General features: G+C 37.2%; 1 protein-coding gene across 9 annotated transcripts in view; it reads right to left on the bottom strand.

Annotated features, from left to right (window-relative positions):
* LYPLAL1 (lysophospholipase like 1) overlaps window positions 1-18,281 on the bottom strand; it is a 78,582-nt gene that overhangs the window by 50,380 nt on the left and 9,921 nt on the right. For all 9 annotated transcript variants that reach the window (XR_010388583.1, XR_010388579.1, XR_010388580.1 and 6 more), the window contains exons 3-4: window positions 13,428-13,597; window positions 437-552 (exon numbers count right to left, since the gene is read on the bottom strand). Coding sequence is in view for 2 of the 9 variants with exons in the window: in XM_026107795.2 (XP_025963580.1) it covers window positions 437-552; window positions 13,428-13,597 (286 nt within the window). In the remaining 7 variants the exon portion in view is untranslated. The remainder of the gene's footprint in view (window positions 1-436; window positions 553-13,427; window positions 13,598-18,281) is intronic.

Below are 18,281 nucleotides of genomic sequence, written 5' to 3'. Positions count from 1 at the left end.
TTCAAATTCTTCTAATGTACTAACTCTGACAAATGATAAGGTTTAAATTTAGGGCTACATCCTTCTCCAAATAAAAAATTTTAAAAAATCGTGACAGCAGATGGAGCCCATGAGTATTATAATTCACTACAAATTTTCAAAGATTAGTTAGTTACATGGAATCTCTGATAACTAATGACAACTTACACAGCATTTTATTTGTTAATCTGCCTTCTGCACTGACTTAGAACAAAATAATTGTACTGTCTGTGCAAAAAGCAATGAAACATCATGTAAGGATAGTTTTAAAACCTCTTTTTCCTAATACTCTTGCCAATTTTCAGAATATGTCTTACGTTTAGAATATTAATCAATTGCCCCCAGTGAAGAAACATGCCAGATTTAATTTTAATCTTTTAGCTAAACAGTATTTCTGTAAAGCCTACCACATACTCACCTGGTAAACAGCAGATTCTTTATTGAGAAAACTAGAAAGCGCAAAGACGCCTGCCACATCTCGATGAAACCTATATGCTAAATGCATGGCCATTCCACCTCCCATTGAAAAGCCTCCTGGGATGCAACAAAAGAAAAAAAGATTGGATTTTGCTATGTCTTTGTAATCCAGCATCCATTTTGATTATCATCTTCATACTTTTCTTTTATACACAATGCACCCAAAAACCATCTTGAATAACATAAAGGTTACAACGATCTTAAATAAAACCATGATTCAATTAAGAAGCTGGGTAGCTAAAGAACTGCTGAAGATTCATTACTTGGGAGAGAAAGAAAAAAAAATCAACCAGAAAGCCATGACTGTGTAATCTATTCATGTATGGTCCCTACCAAGTACTTGAACACTGTTGCTCTATATTCTCTGATAGTAATAAAAAAAAATCCCACAAACAGAGAATTCTCTTTGTTCTTTATTATGCAACTTGCTTCCCCCTTAGGATAGTACCATTCATGCCATGAAAGATCTGTGTATACTGTTCTGCCTAAATAACGAACATTCATCACATTAGACTACCACACTCAGGTTGAGGTCTTTTTGCTGTCGTTGCTCCTCAGGATAGGTAATAAATAGTAGCAGGGAAACACAGCCACATACCCCACCTGAGTTGCTGAATTAACGGCTTGGTGTTCCATCTGTCTCTTAAGAGACAGATCTTCTTAAATGAGATAACTCCTCGGGTATGATTTTTACATGACAGATGCTTATTCATTAGGAAAGAAATCCTGACCACAACACTACTTTACAAGGATACAGCACATAAGCTATTACATTGGCTGCATCCAGATCTGAGAAAGGTTTTGACTGCAGCTCAACTCAGAACAACATCAGCATACAGAGTAATGGTGATACAATTGCCTTGTGCCAGGTAGTTAACTGGTGTTAATTAGATGTGAAATTCTGAGCCTTCTTACACAAAAGACACCAATTATGGACTGAAGCAGAAATACAAAAATAATAGGTGAAAGACCGAACCATTTCAGCTTGGTATCTTTTTGAAGTGATTAAAACAAGACCCCAAAATTCAGAATGGCTCTTCAGCAAAGATTATGTGAGCTCTCTGGGCTGACTCAGTTCTGTGCTAGACAGAAGTTTCACACGGCTGCTGAACGGACCTTGGCCAGGAAGCAGCGTGTATCTACCACTGAACCAAACTTAACACAAACTGCCTAACTTCAGTACTTGACTGGATCCTGGAATCACACGGTAAATCCCTGGGGCACATAAATTCAGAGGCCGAGAATGCTGCACTTTGCATATATTAGTTTGGCCATGGTGAGGCCGTCCCTAATGAGGAATCCTCTCCAGCATGTTCAACTGCAGGTCCTGCCAGGTTTAAGGCCCTCTTAGCCCACACTTCTTGCTATGCTATGACTGGAAGATTTGGCTGGATTTGGGTAGGAAATTTTCCTGAAAACACTAGACTAATCCAGACTCAAAGTGCTTTCCTTCTTTTTCTCTCACCACAGTGTTTCTTGATTTTTGATCAATTTCTGATCAGAACTTATACTGTATTTCTGATTCCTCTTTCTACTTATTGTCACCTTGTAGTCTTAAGAGATGGATATAGCCAAATGCAGTAAACTGCAGATTCCTGAGCCACAGAACTTGAATCTTGGGGTGAAGGAACAAGAATATAAAACTTGGAAGACTGAAGTCTTTCCTTCCTTTGCTAACACAATCCTTAACTGAATTAGGAAAGCTGTGTCCTCAAACTAGGGGATATACCTTGGGTCCTGTAGCTGTGCAGCCGCAGTCTGATAATACCCTGATATTTATCTTTGGTAAATAAAGTTAGGACCCGGTATGACCCTATGCATCAATCTTCACCTGTTTCAAGTCAAAAGCACTATGTCTAGGTGCCCCATGGCAGTTCAGAAATATAAGCAGTTAAGGAAAAACATGGATGAATGTGAAAGAATGAACCTGGAGCACAGCTTAGGAACTCTCACAGCCCATATCGCCTGAAATTTTGAAGAAATATGCTTTCATACAAATAAAAATAATAAAAACCCTACTACAAGCCTTTCACCTGCATCAACATTTCCTACCAGACATGCTCTCTGTCACATGCAGGACAATTCTATAAAGCAAAAAACACTGCTTAAGAGTCTCAAAGAAACCACAAAAATTTCAACAACATTGAACCTACATTCATGGAGAGAGAAAGAAACAGCCATCTGAGACAACAGTTACCCAAGGTTCTTACATAAACAATAACATGTCTTGTGCCCAAGATTTCTTTATTCTCTCCTGTGGAATCTGATCATTTACTTCATCATTTCCTTGTGACTATTCTGAATGGTGCAGCGATCCCAAAGCCCCCGAAATAGCACTTCACTTATATATACTTACAGAGACCATTTTGCACTTGCTTACAAATAAATACAGATATACTTTGTCCACATACAAAATGAAGCCTATTTAAGGTGTTTTAGAATACAGAAAAAAGTTTGCATTGAAAACTCATTACTAGTTTGTAAATGATTTAATCTAAAATTTTGTACCCGTTTAGTCACAATCTGGCAACACTATCTGCAATTACTCACCAGCAGTCTTTGACAATGCAGTCACCTTCTGTTTAGAAGAATATTAGGTAATGGTTCTTTCATGTGGCTCATACTATTATGAGAGAATGAAATACAAATGACTAGTTCTTTGATTTTGGTTTTCCAGGGGAAAACCTGCAGTTTTATCACTTTGATACCACAATAATCTCTCAGTATATACCCTGTAGTAAAGACTTCATAGACAATAATTGGAATAAGCATTTATAGTTTGAGGCAAAATTTTTCAGTTACAAAAAGACAGATTTAAGTTTAAGTCTGGACAGGACATAACACATGAATCGTATGTTCAATAACAAACTTTAAAAAGAATATTTAGATTAAGGAAAAATAGGAGGAATGCACAGATATTACACAAAATAAATGTTCGAAGTGATACAACAGACAGGATATAAGCAAAACAAAAGTACAAGTATGTTTATATACCAATGATCTCAGCATAAAGAATATGTAAGCTTTACAGCACTGCTAAGCAGATTGTGTCATGAGTGCTAATCAACATCAAAAATAACACTACAACATTTCAACCTTAGATGGGTAGAACGTAGCCAGCCCTTTGCTTGAAACCAGTGTGTTCCCAAAGAGTACAAACACTGGACATGAAAGTTCAGAATTTGCCAGCTGGTTTCACACACATAGTATCTGCTAGCATGCTTTTTTTTCCCCATGTATTCTCCTTATACCTTTATCTAAAGAGATCTTAATGCTCAGAAACAGTTAAAAGAAATGTTGGCTTTATAATGCTCAGAAGCTGTGATTGAATTACAATATTATTCCTTATGGACCCTGCTTCAGGAAAACATTTAACAATTTACATTAATTTTAGTTTTCCTGCATTGCAAAGGAGGTTTATGGACAGGCTAAAAGGTAAGTACATACAAAATACACTCAATTCAGCAAAGCACTTCTCTTTGAGCATCAGAGAAACTTCACACAAGACCCTTTGCGAAGGGAACTCCTGTGTGATACCTCATTAAAAACAAAACATTCTTTGCAGGAATATCACGTGTAAAGACACTAAGGTAACCCAGTCACACAGTGATGTAACACGGAATGAATATAGACTGAATTTCTCGTGTGTAATTTATTCCTGCTTGAAGAAGACAGAACCCCTCATCACAGCTGTCATGTTTCAGTGATAAAAACAAAAGCTTCCTTCTCCAGCTTACAAATGGCCTTAGGAGCCTCTAAAAAATAAAAATGTTTGTATTAAAAGCCTTGAGCTCATTTCCCCTACATATCTTGATTTCTATTAATTTGCTCCTAATTTATATCCATATGAAATGACAATCTGGTCCAAGATGATACTTCAACATTATGTTAAGTTCAGGAAACCAAATATTTACCTACTGTCAAACTTCAGCTTTATTCATTTCTTTGTATTTTGTCTAACAATGTTTGGGTTTGTATCTAAGATAATGACTAACATTATCTAAAACAAAGGCTTCTTTATTTAACTTCTTTCTCTCAGAAGTGTCCTGCATATATGACAGAATGCTAACAACTCTCCCTTTCTCCCCCATGCTCCATGCAAGGGCTTGCAATAACCCACTCCTGGCTTCAGAACGCCCTTTAGGTTTTCATTCTTCTTCATAGAAAAAACACCTCTCTGACAAACATGCCTTCTACACTGCTGATTGCTTCCTGAATCACACAAATCTGACTGTCAAATGCCTTAATCAATTTGTTGTAGATAATGATTATGGATTTACAAAACCATGGCCATGAACTAGGTTCACATTTTAGGTCTTTCCAGTATATTTAAGTGATCAAAGCTATGTTACACACTTGAAATCACACTGGCTGGAAACAAGTATTATTCACAGAATTTTAGCTCTTCTCACACAGGTTAGAGTGTGAGAGGTAGGAGCTGCTTCACTACAACACAGCATTAAAAGATGAAGCAGAGAAGCTAAGCCCTAGGCATTCAGGAGATAAGGATTCATATTTGGGAGTAGGGGTGAGTTTTAGGGTGTTTCTTTTAAGCAATATTTTTTCCTTAGTTTCTCTTTAATAAGTGTTCTTCATCTTCCCTGCATTTCCTCAAATCCATCAGTATAGCTTTGGTAACGAAGTGCCAAGAGATGAATGTTATAGTGCCTGTGTATCTGTGCCAGCACAGTGCAAGTAGAGACACAATTACCCTTCTGTTCCATGAGGCTGCACCAGCACAGCTAGAAATTGCCTTTGCCCATTGTGTTATCATCACGATATGTTATCTACTTCTGTTTAATTTTCTTGCCATTCTCACAGTATTTTTCATTCTCAGTTTATCCCTTCTTTTTGATATTTCAATTTAAGAGTTATTTTAATCAGTTTTATTATTGTGATTTTTTCCCCTAACCTAAATTTCAGTTTACTTTCTGCTCTCCCTAGGGACTTTCTGTGATTTACCTTCTATTAATGGTAACAGCAAAACCTTGTTCTACACATCATCTGCAAAGAAGCTGACTTTCTGTTTAGGCCTTCCTTTTTCATACATGAATGGAAGTATTATATACATTAACAGTGCTCATACACGAGCATCAGAGAAGAGTACAAATGTCAGCTGAACAGCAAACTCCCTTCTCTACAGAATTCTCAGAACACTGCTCCTGCGTAAGTGCTGCAACACGTACTTTATCTCAAGTGAATTTCCTCAGAGCAGTAATTTTGTCCTTTTAATCTATTTGCAAAACTTCATCAAACACTAACCTTACATACTAGCAAAACCGATATGAATGGTTTCAACCCTTGATAGTCTTTTTATTCTATTTGCTAGTCAGTAACTTTTTAGTATCTTTACATGAACTTCCACTGACTGGCTCAGCCACTGCCTCTTCTTACATACTGGGAACATGAATAAATTTGCTGTCCAACTTTCTTATCAGCTGAAACATAACATTTTAAAATATATATTTAAGTGGCATGAGTTTTACCTTTTTTTGTAAAAACAAGTACACAATATTTTCTAATGTATCATCTCACAGTACAACACAGTTATGCTTTCTTTATTTTCAAGTGATACGGGTGGTAGTGGGGGACCCAACATGGGTACCTAAGGCATCACAATTTTTAATCACTAAGCAGGAAAATAAAATCCATGAAGAGCATCAAATTAACTTTCATTCAGATGTTATCCTATTCACAGCTATGGTTTTATCTACCTTTATGTTTTCTTGGTTTGTTTCTGAGGATGACGGCACAATCCTGCTGCAACACTGCTACCTCATTTTTACAGTCAGCTCAGTCTCTTAATACTGAGGATTATTTCTGAAATATCTACATGTGCAGATCCCTTCATTTGCATTTTTATGGCACTCTGCTCTCGGACATGAATACCTCTTCTCCTTATTCTTGGCACTTAACCTACACCAGCAAGAATGAAAAAGATGCATGACATCAGGATATATTCCTAAACAAAAAACTTTGTCCTCATAATGTGAAGACCTTACTTAAGTTTACCTGAGGTGTAGAAGAATACCTTTGAGGGCAGCTCAGAAAAAAAGGAGGAGAGGGGGAGAGAGGGGAGAGGATACAACAACCAACAAAAAAGGGAAAGACAGGAAAAGACAACCACCACATTTGAAGTATAAGTGTGTCCTAACACAAAGCAATGCCAGTCACTACAAACAAAGTCTTCTAATTAAGTAAGCCATTTTGACAAAGAGAAATTTCACTGTCTAATTAACTTATGTAATTAAAAAAGAATTAAAAAAATGTTTTTCTAATTTATTCTGCTCTTTACCCCTCACTTTTGCTCACTACAGACCCCTCTACTTCCTTCCATATTCTTTTGTATTATATCATACTTTTGCTTCTTTTTCCATACAGTCTGATTACTATGAACTCATTCTGAATGTTAGTCCTCCCTCTCTTCCTCTTTTCAATTCCCTCCATAGAAACAGAGCATTTATTCTCAGTTTCTTTGCAGTAACTATCTTCTATTACTCAATATCAAACCACTAGTGGACCTGTACTGCCCGGCTTACAGCTGTATTTTTCTCATCTTTGAAAAGGTGAAAAAGGGAGGAACTTTACAGGAACCGTACACAAGACGCTATTATTTAAACCTCAAGAACGTTCTGCAAAAAAAAATCTGTTACTAACTGGAAGATGACTACCAGCAGACACGGATTTGCCGAAGCAATCAGCATCAGAACAATCCATTTCTTCCTGGAAATAGGTAGGGAAAAAAAAACCTAACTTCTTTACTTCACTGAGGCATTTGAGGAGGTATCTTAAGTGATCTACATGAAACAGCTAGCATGTGGATGCAAAATGGATTAAATAACTACATTCAGAGAGGAGGCACAAATGGCACTGTCACAGTGAAAGGATATTCTGCGATTGTCTTTTGGCTCTGATCGATCTGATGTTTTCACTACAGGTCTGCACTACAGACTAAAGAACCACCCTACTACACTTACAAATAACATTGCACTGGATAGTGTGATCCCAACGGTGGGCATGGGATGAGAATCTAACACGGCACTGACGAAATGAACCAAAAAGACTGAAAAAGAGGACAACCATGAATTATCACATTCAGGCAAATTGCACAATCAACTACCCAACTACAAAATAGGAGAACAACTGGTTATGCAACAGTTCCTTTAAAAGGACAGAACTGGAGATTACAGTGGATCCCAAGTTGAACACACAGGAGCAACGTCATGATGCTGGAAAAAGGACTGTAACTAAGCAAAAATATTTCCAGTCAGTTCAGCCTTGGAAAGCCCTCAGATGAAGTGTTGTATCTCCTCTTGATGGCGATACTTCTAGAAAGGTATAGAGGAGCTGGAGACAGCTGAAAGGAGAGTAAAAAGAATAACCAGAGCTGTAGGAAACATGGTCCATCAGGAAAGGCTTAAAATTGGAATTCTTAAGTCTAAAGAAAAGAAAGAGGAGGGTGATCATAGCAATCTGTAACTGCACAACACAGATGTAGGAAGACAATAATAATATATTCTTCATGCTTAGAGACAAGTAATAATGCTTTTAAATTGAACCACAGAAGAGAAATTTAAAAATATACTCTCTAAACCTAAGAAGCGCAGAAATAGATTGCCCTGTAAAGTTGCAACCCCTCCATTACTAGAGATCCCTAAGAACAAGTCAGAAAAGCACTGGAAAGGATTTGCCTAGCTAGACCTGTACTGATGCAGGAAGATGGATTAGAGAACTTGATACTTGATACTTTTGTTACACCTATGATTCTGCAGGCACAATTGCAAAGCAAGTACAGGTTAACAGGCACCCTGTGGCACGTCTCCATGTGACCCTCAAGCATTCTAAAAGTCCACTTATCCATTTAATTTGGAACCAAATTTAGACACTTATTGAAGATGAGTAAGCATGTTTTCAACAGGGGTGCTACTAAGGCTGGAAGGACTGGAATTTGATTCATTTTATAATTCTTTTCTTTCCAAAGCCATTATCCTATGATGACAATATATGATTACTGACATATCATGACTGAACTGTTTTTGATGCTACTGCTGTGAATTTTGTTTACTCTAAATCTTCACTGCTGTTAGTTAAGCCTGTCATTCACCATGCATATCAAAACTTAGAATATGCTACCTTCCATAGACCTCTTTTTTAGGTGCTCTAATAAGGACATTGTTAAGCATTGTGGAACAAAGTGACAAGGGGTGGAACCTATCCTGATTAAAGCTTTCAGCCATTTGTAACTCCTACTGAATGATTAATGAATGAAACAGAAACATCATTTGTTATGTTTCCTGCTTGCATATTGGGAAGTTAAGAGTAGAGAACTGAAAGAAAAGTAAATCACCAGCTCATGTGCAAACAAACAAGCGGAGAGAATATTAGTTACAAAAATTAGTAGAAATTAAATGAAAATTTACACTGAAGCATTGAAAACTGGTCAAAAGTTTGCTGGTACTATGGGGAAGATGGACTAATAGTACTGGTTTGAGCCAAGCGTTTCATAAGCATAATTTAGATAAACCACGTAGCCACATAATGGATGGCACTGACAGAGAAACCTCATTTGAATGATACTTGCAGTGACAAATGGCAACATAAACCCCTAAATATGCCCTGTGAAAGCAAGATAGCAAATCTCTCTAAACGAAAGACAACATTTTCCTAATAAATACAACAGATACAAGATAAGCTAAGTGATAGCAAAAGGCTTAGTGGCCAAAGACATATAAGTAACAAGACTGTAGGTGTAGTTTGCCCAATGTTTTTGTGATTTATTGTTGATTTTTCATCTCCCCATATTTATAGAACCATCCTCTGGGATGTCAGAGCCAAGGTATTTCCTCCCCATCCCATTTTCACACATACTGAGAGAGATGAAAATGCTAATATTTACAAGAAGCACAGAACTTTCATGTTACTTCCACCATGGTTCAGTAGCTATGTAAGAAGTCCAGCAATAAACAAAAGTGGTTGTGTGTCTTGTGTTATTGTTATAATACAAGGGGTAAGGAGTCAAGCATGTGTTTTCTGGCATACAGTCAAATCTACAGGACTGTTATTGGAAGCTTATTTTCACTGGCTGCTTACACAAGTGACTACAGGTGGCAGAGACCAACGTGCTTGGATCAGCATTTCTGTGCTATACAGAAAGTGACCTGTAAAAGTAGGAAAGAAGCACTAAATCAAGACCAAAAAAAGAGAATAATGAGACAGCCTTTCATTAAACTGCAGCTGACAAAAGTGAGCACTAGTAGAACGCTTCAGATGTAAAGTGGCCATTTCTGTCAAGAGCTTCCGAGTTATTCAAGGCTGAGATTGTTTAAATCTCTGATGATTACCATGTAACTGAAGTTATTTTATACTATACTATCACTACAGAAGCAGCAAAAAACCCCACCACCCAAAAAACAACTCAGCTTTACATAGCAAAAGAAATGATTCTCCCAGCTTTCAAAATGTGATTATTTGCTTGTTTAACTAATTTAGCAATGAATCCAGACATTTATAAAGAAGGAATATATCCAGTTTTTAAGAAGAGGTACTATCAAAGCTCCAGGCCTCAGATTTTGACTGATTTCATCATTCTCTTTTATCTCTAAAGTCAATATAAGCCTACTTACAGGCTTATTTGGAAGAAGTGCATTAGCCAGGAAGACCAGTAAGAGTAACTCTACAGGAATGCTTGGCAAGAAATTGACTTCCAATATCAAATTCTGGGGATGATACAATTATTTTTGAATAATTATATATTTAAGTCCCAGTCTCTTTTCTTTCCCCTTTAAAGTTAAGGAAAAAAAAAAAATCTTAATGAATCAGAACACAGCTACCTTCAAAGGACTTCTGTATTATTAGGAAAGTCACTCATGAGAACTATCAAGAAACAGGAATGGGTAGATCAGCTGTGTACTACTGTATGCTGGTGCACAGAATTCATAGGGAAGTTTTAATGATGGACTTTGCTTGTCTCCAGTGAATTAAAATATTTTGTTCTTTAAAAGTAGATTCATAGAGCAGCTCTTAAAAATGAACTGTTGCTGGCATTTTTTCTGATAGAGAAAAGGAGTGGCATCACAAAGCCTAGACTCCTCCCACAACTTTAGAGTTCCGTTCTATAGAGAGCCGCTTTGGGATTTCAGAGCTAATTATGCTACCGAAGGAAACAGTGCAGACTGCAGTGTCTCTTAGAACAAATGATCTTACTGTACCCACAACCCTTGGCTGGGTGGAAAGTTTGAATGAAGAGAACCATCCCCCACCAGGTGCTGGGCTTCTCATTTTCCAATGCTTGAGTGCCTACTCCTGCTTCCTCCTCCTTCCAGCTCACGCTCCTTCGCACAGTGCTCCCTCAGATCTTGCCCTTTTATCCCACACCTCAGAGCTGTCAGCAGCTACCAGCTGCTTGCCTAACACCTAGCTTTCCTTCATCTAACGGTATCTGACACTCATCCTCAGCCTGTAACTTCTAGTCGAGTATTCCATACAAAACCATAACCTTCAATCTTGTTACCCTCATTTTGTTTTTTTCCACTCATTAAAACTCCCGCTCACTGCAAAATAGACAGTCCCACAACGTAGTCCTCCTTAACCCTTTAACAGCCCATCTCATTCCCTGTAAATCCTCGTTCATGTAACTGCTCTCTCAGCTTTCATGACTTATCCAAAAAGGTCTGCCACTTTCCTTCATGGACTTCTAAGATCTCCAATCTCTTCTCTCAACTTGTTTCTTTTTTTTCCACATTAAGATATGTACCCATTATGTAGATATGTACAATAAGATACGTATTCAGAATACTGATCTCCAGCACTACTCAACATCACCAAATGCACTGGGGAAATACTCATAGCAACACTCCACTGTGACTTCCTCTGCTATAGTTATCTTAATTATCCTTCTGTCTCCAAAAGGCTGCCTCCTCCAGCTTTACTGTACCAGCATCCACAAACCCAGTCTGTTCCCTATCTGACTACCTCCATGCTCTTCTTGTACCAGACAGATGTTCCTGACTTTTTAAAGAGAAATCTAACAAGATCTGACAGGATTTGCATTGCCTCCAGCATACCAATTTTCCACAAACTTGGAAAAATCCTAAGCCACCCATTTCTCCTCTTCCAGTGGACTTTACAGCTTGGTGCAGAAAGACTGCATATATATTAATAACCAAACCTCAACCTCATGTTACTTGTTCAATCAAAAAAGTTATAAACCCGTGAGGTGCCTTTACAGAACTTCTTATTTTCTATATGAAACAATGCCAATAGATGGGCAAGTATTTGCACAAAGCCCCATCTACCATAACTAAGAATGTCACATCATGCTGACTCAGATTGATATTAAAACCAATCTTTACACAGAGAAACCTCACAGGATCTCTGAGCTTCATTCTCCGTTGCATCATATCCTGGTTAATCATCAAAACTAGCACAGAGAAAGCACAGAGTCCTCATAGAAGAGCACTTTGTCTGGTGTAGACATAGGTGACACACTTAGATTTCCTCCAGCAGATTTCTTATGCATCCAGATCCTTTCTGTACTTTGGATGGAGCTAATTCAGAGTTGCCTAATTTTTGTTACATTAATATTAGATTCAACTGTGAGGATGCTATCTGTATACACGTAGCTCTATCACAGAAACAAAGAAACAGTACCTTTCTCAAGAAGCCTGAAACTAAAGCTCTTAAGAGGGACAGAATACGTATCACTATTCCCAAATTACTGGTGAGGAATTTAAGTACAGAGATCAATACTTTCAAATGATTTAGGGACTGAAACAACCAGTGCAAATCAATTTCCTTACTCTGTTTACAATTTGTAAAGCAACTTCCACAGTCTGCAGTCTCACTACTTTTAATTTTGAAGGCTGCAGAGAAAAGGAAAAAAAAGAAAAAGAAAAGGAAAAAAAAGCCTAGTAGCAGAGTGTATCTGTAAATAGACTATCTCCCAGCTAATCCTACAGAAAGCACCTGCTCTTCTTAGCTGTTTCCAAGCCAGCAGGTATAACACAGGCAAGTCACATCAAAGAGACTATGCTGACAGCCATCCAAAACAATGCGCTCTGCAGCCAGGGCAGTAAGCCAGAAAGGGAAAGTAAACAGAGGCCTTCAAAGAGCAACATGGGGCTGGACCAGGAAAACAGGCTAGCTGAATGGTACTGGCTCCACCACTTAGGAGCCTGATGACATGACTCGGCTGGCCATAAATTCAAAAGTTCCCACATTAAAAGTTTCTTCCCCAACCTGAAATATTTTGCGGTCTAGGAATGGGACAGGGAGCCAAGGACTCCTCTCTGACACAGGCTACTCCTTTGGCCTCAACCTCTGTGCCTCGATTTCCCACTATTTCACAGAAATACTCTTAAAGTCGCTGGAAATTGTGGGAATTTAAGATGGATAGGAAGACAGACACATATAAAATATGATGGCTAACAGGTCACTTATTACCAAGTGCTAATCTGTAGTGATGTTTAACACACAGATCATTGTTTCTCCATGAATTTATTTATCCCAAATTATTACAGCAGAAAGGAAAAGCCCACGATTACTTGTATGCCACATACACATTTTCAAAAATACAAATAGTTTTGGGCATGCATGGTTTCCATTCTCTAAAAAGGCTAAAAGCAATCAGTAAAAAAATACATTTTTAAGTAAAACATGGCTCATCTTATGTTTCAAAACACAACTACAAATGACCAGTCCAGAGCAAAAGAAATTTAAATGACATTGTTGAGAATACTGCTTGCAGGTTGCCACATTCCCCGCTGGACAAAGGTTTAAATACAGATTCAATATTTTTGAGGATCAGTTGGTGAAGGAACTGCTCAACAGTTGCAGGAGTTGCTCATATGCTTTCAGAATGGAATTCAAAGCACCAGATCTCTGATTGATCAGAAACATGAAAATAAACAAACCAAAACATAAGTCTTTCTCACCTACTAGTATCCTATTCTTTGCGATGCCATTTTTAATCTCATCATTGATCAAATCTGTAAGTTGATGGCACATAGAATCAATGGTTTCAATGTGTTCTGAACAGTCATTGGAGATCTTGTATCTGTCAAACCAGGCAGTGGAAAGGGCTCCTTTCATAGGTGTATAAGGCCTGGAGTGATAGAAGGAAAAAAAACCAAATGATTAACCATGCATAAGATCAAAAGCTTTTGGCGTGACTATGATAAATAAAAACAATGCAGTATCTGTCCAGTCAAGGAGAGGCCGACCTCTAGCAATTCTAATTCAGTTCACCTCCAACCACGTTCTCTTGCACTCCAAAGATTCTCCTCCAAGAAAGGGAACAGCATTTGGAAGCTAGATAAAATGTAAGTTTCAGTTGGTTCAGTCACTTCAACATCAAGGGTGAACAGTTCATCTAAATATTTTAAATCCCAACCCTGCCAAGAGATTCTTAATCCTAAACAAAGGCAGGGTTAAAATTCACCTGGCAATAGGGCAAACAAGTAACTGCTAAGCAAGGCTTTCAAGGAGCTAGCTCCCTGGGATTTAGCTGTCTTACACTTGTTGAAATTGACAGGAATTGTGTATTGTGCATCTCTGAGTATTTATAAAATGTCAGCCTACCGTCAATCTCCCCATCCCCACCCCCAAATAAATACAGCAATCCACATCTTAATGAGGCATGTATCTCAAAAATAACTGAAAGAAATGCCATATGCTTATTAGGTCAGTGCATAGACACTAAATTAGACATATAATGAAACTTTTTTCCCCACAATACTGTGTTGTCAGATTAGTATCTTAAGTGCCTTAACATGCTGCTCAAACCTCAAATAATCAAGTAAACTACAATTCAAAGCAGCTTTTTTTAAAATAAAGAAGATGAATAGAGCCCTGAAATCCTAAGAAAGGTGACCTAACTGCCTTGCAATGGTTTCACAATTCAATACCAAACGTACCGCTTTGAGATGGATGCTTCCTCTCAAAACCAAGCCTCCTAAAATCCTTAATTGCTTTGTTTAATCAGGGGGCACATTTTTCATTTTAACTTAAGCTCAGATGAGCTCAGATCAGATTACAATCGTAGCCTACAAACAGACAGCATTTGATAAATTTGTCTGGATGGGAACCCAGTGAAAAATGCAAACATTGACTTCTGTTCTCTCTCCGAATTTTTTCACTACTAGAATTAAACAAAAATGCAGCTAACGTAAAATAAGAAAGCCACTATTGCAATTATTCCAAATGAAGGAACAAATTCTGCCTTTATTGATACCACAGAGGTTTCACATATGTAAAGCTCTATTTCTAAACCAGAAATGCTGCAATTACTAGGAGGGTACAGTAGGCAGTATACTATTTGCATTTACTCAGCCATACAAGTCAAAAATGACAGAACACAGATTTTCTTCTGCTAGGTGCTATCGATGTGAAATAAATACACCCCATGACTTAGAAGCTGATAAACTTATAAAGAAATGTATAAAGAAAGAGACAACAAATGGCAACAGAAAGGTACACAGACAAATTACACTTTTCCATCTATTTCGGCACTGTTTCAGGAAAGAGTATGTAAAACCGAAACAATCTACTATTACGCAAAACAGCATATACTTATATGCTGTGGTCAACTTAAGGCACACAATGCACTACCATTTTCCTTCATTTGCTTAATTCAAAACTAATATGTACTTAAGCAGCAGAATTAAGAGTAACACCTTTTTTTCCAAGTTAGCCTTACTTGTCTATTAAAAGACGATAACTAATAAATTAAAGGAAATTCAGTGGCAATATTTCACATACCCAACAAGCTGACGTTAAATTAAAGAAAACGTTATAAAAATCTTTTTCTTCTTCTCTTTAGTGAATCCCAATGTGAGTACCAATCTCTCCATGATTCTTCCCAAATGAAATGATCAACGCCTAATAAAAAAGATTACAAATCTCTAATACAGGAAAGTTTTTCAGTTTGTAAAAGGAGACATTCCAGGCAAAAAATCCCAACAACCGCAGAACCAATGGAGTCTCTGGAAGTCACTTGGGTGACAGGATGTACAACAGACTACCTTTACATCAATCTCCCTGTAAAAATACTTAGCAGTCAAAATGATTTATTTTCTAGTAACAATAGAGTAATGTACACTCGTTTGAGAAAAGATATATGGGCTTTCAGTATTATTACAGCAGGTTGACCCAGTATTTCTGTGGTGAAGACATGTATTTGTGTGAAATGAACACAAGATATTAAAGAAAGATTAAAATGGATTTCCTCACAACAGAATGATAGAACTAAAATGTACAACTTGGAATAAGGACAAAATCCCTGATGAGACTGTAATATTTCATTGGAAGTCAAAAATCAGGACTTTTACCTGCTGTCTTTGCAAATTCTCCAGTAAGACAGATGAAACACTAATGTGTTTTAAGCCCAAAGGAAAAGACCCTCAAGCAAACAGACAAGACACTTTCAGCAGTCTTAAAAACATCCTTGCAACCACATTTGATTTCTCAGAAATGCATTAAAAGTAACTTTTACATAAAGTTGAGAAGTAAGATTCTTTTAATGGTTCACCCAACTGGCACATCTGTTCTAGTCATTCACCTTGTTCCTTAAATAAATCCCTTTATTAGCTGGCATACTACAACTCAGACATTACCACGGTAAACAAATATGTTTGGCATGGAACCATCTGTACAGCTCCAAGAATACAGCACAAAATTTTTTCATACAATTAAACCACAAAAGAAAAAGAAATCCCTATGTTACAGTGACATGAAAGGCTGGACTGAAACACACAAAAGCAAAGGAACACAGAGTAGAGTGAAAGCTCCTTCCAATAAGCTTAGCATGGTCAGTTAAGGACAGTGTCAGACCAAATTGTCTGCCTTAAGTTTAAAAAAAACAAAAAACAAACAAACAAACAAAAAAAAAACAAAAAAAAACCCACTAGGGTTAAAAACCCCAAACAATTTTTTGTGTGGTTCACTTTCCTTATCCTCTTTTTTGATGGTATTAAAGCTCCATGTCTCTAAAATCTGTGCTTTTGAAACTCTGAATATAACTATATAGCCAAACCAAAAAAGGGAGGGAGGGGGCTTTTTTTTTTTTTTTTTTTTTTGCTTTTTAAGCCTCTGCACACAAAAGACAAACTTATACAAGAGAACAAGAATCCTTCTTCCAGCTATACTACCTTCCAAACTTGCATCCACTTTTAAGATATTTGAAATGCAACTTCCTACAAGTTGAACTAACTCTAAACATGTAAAAATAAAGAGAAAAGAAGGGAGGGTAGAAGTCACGGCTAATACCTAGCATCATGCAGAAACTCTAGACACCCTAATGGATAGTATCATTAAAAAGCTTCCCAACACCCTCAACATCACTCCAGATCATTTTTTATGATTTCTTTACAGGTCTTGTTTTTTAAGGCTGTGAATTGATCTGTAATGGTTTCCTCATACAAATACTTCTTTCAAAGACCGAGCATATGAGGCCACCAGTGTCTCAGAAAGATCCAACAGAGCTCGATACTTGAATGTCTTAAAAAAGAGAATATATCATGTAAAATCTTTGTAAGCATGTGTCATCCTTACCATCTTTCACACTTGTATTCAAATACAAAGGTAATTTTCTCTGTAGATTTCATGGCAAAGTTCCAAAGTAACACAGAGCATTCACATTTTAACAGAACACAGACAGGTTAGCCCCTGCTAATAAAAGTAGTTAAATACTAGCATCAAAAATATACTGAAAGCATGCAGCAATGCCATCATCTTTTTCCACCTTCCGGAAGCATGGATTATACACTCTCGACCTTATTATACATGTTTAGAATTGTGCTAAACAGTTGGAAATGATGTTAAATTAATATAACTGGAGAGTATCTGAATGATGCCATTTAAGGTTCAAATTCAGATCTAAAAAACATGCAAAATTCCATTTCTAAAATGATTTTATTAGTGTAGCAATTCACTTAAAACTACAGGTGTTCTGTTGGTTATCCAATAAATCACTATTCCTCTCCAACATTTAACTTAAAAGAAGACCTAAGAAGATAGGCCAGTAATAGTAGCTGCTTTAAACAAGAAACATCAGAGTAGCAGACAGTATGTTGATACATAGCAAGTATTCTTCCCCCACTCTTCCTCCTGGTACACAGTTATATCACTGCCTTTACACCCAGCACTATAATCACTCTGCTGATAAAGTTAAACAAAACCCAGACCACTGGTGCTGGCTTACAGCTCTCTTGGAGTTCCAGTGAGATCTTCTTGAGATGTCAGATAGAACCAGCAATTTGCAGTGAAGCCAGACTTCAGGATTTAAATAGAGAAAGATACTTCCAAACTTGTGAAATCCTCACTTTTGCTTCCTTCCCATATCCATCTCCTTTCAAATAAAAGGCATAAAGTTAAATAAGACATTCAAATGTTGCCTTTTGCAGGTCTGTGCATCCCTTTGAGAAAGTCTACAGTGCACACTGCCAGAAGATGACTCAAGTTCTAGAATCAAGTCTTGACTGCATTAAAGCTGATGGCAGTTTTTCCAAAGAAAGCAAATTTACTCACTAGTCTCAAATTCTATGCTAGCATAATCTCATTGCCGACACAAGTACACCACAACAGAAAATCTGGTTCATAATTCTGCTTTTCAATTCCCATCATCTACTTAAAACAGAAAGTGAATTTAAAAAAATAAAGCAGGGAGGAGAGAATCCGCTTTTTCAAATCAAAAGCATAATTCAAAATTCTATAGTCCAAACTATATCTTACGCTAAAACTGAGGTTCATCACAGGTTACCTATGAAGCGTTGCGGTATGGTAACACACAG

This window comes from Dromaius novaehollandiae, chromosome 3 (genome assembly GCF_036370855.1).
Source record: "Dromaius novaehollandiae isolate bDroNov1 chromosome 3, bDroNov1.hap1, whole genome shotgun sequence".
Classification (NCBI taxonomy): Eukaryota; Metazoa; Chordata; class Aves; order Casuariiformes; family Dromaiidae; genus Dromaius; species Dromaius novaehollandiae.
Note: the sequence above shows the minus strand (reverse complement) of the source record. Positions and strands in the feature narration are given on the sequence as shown.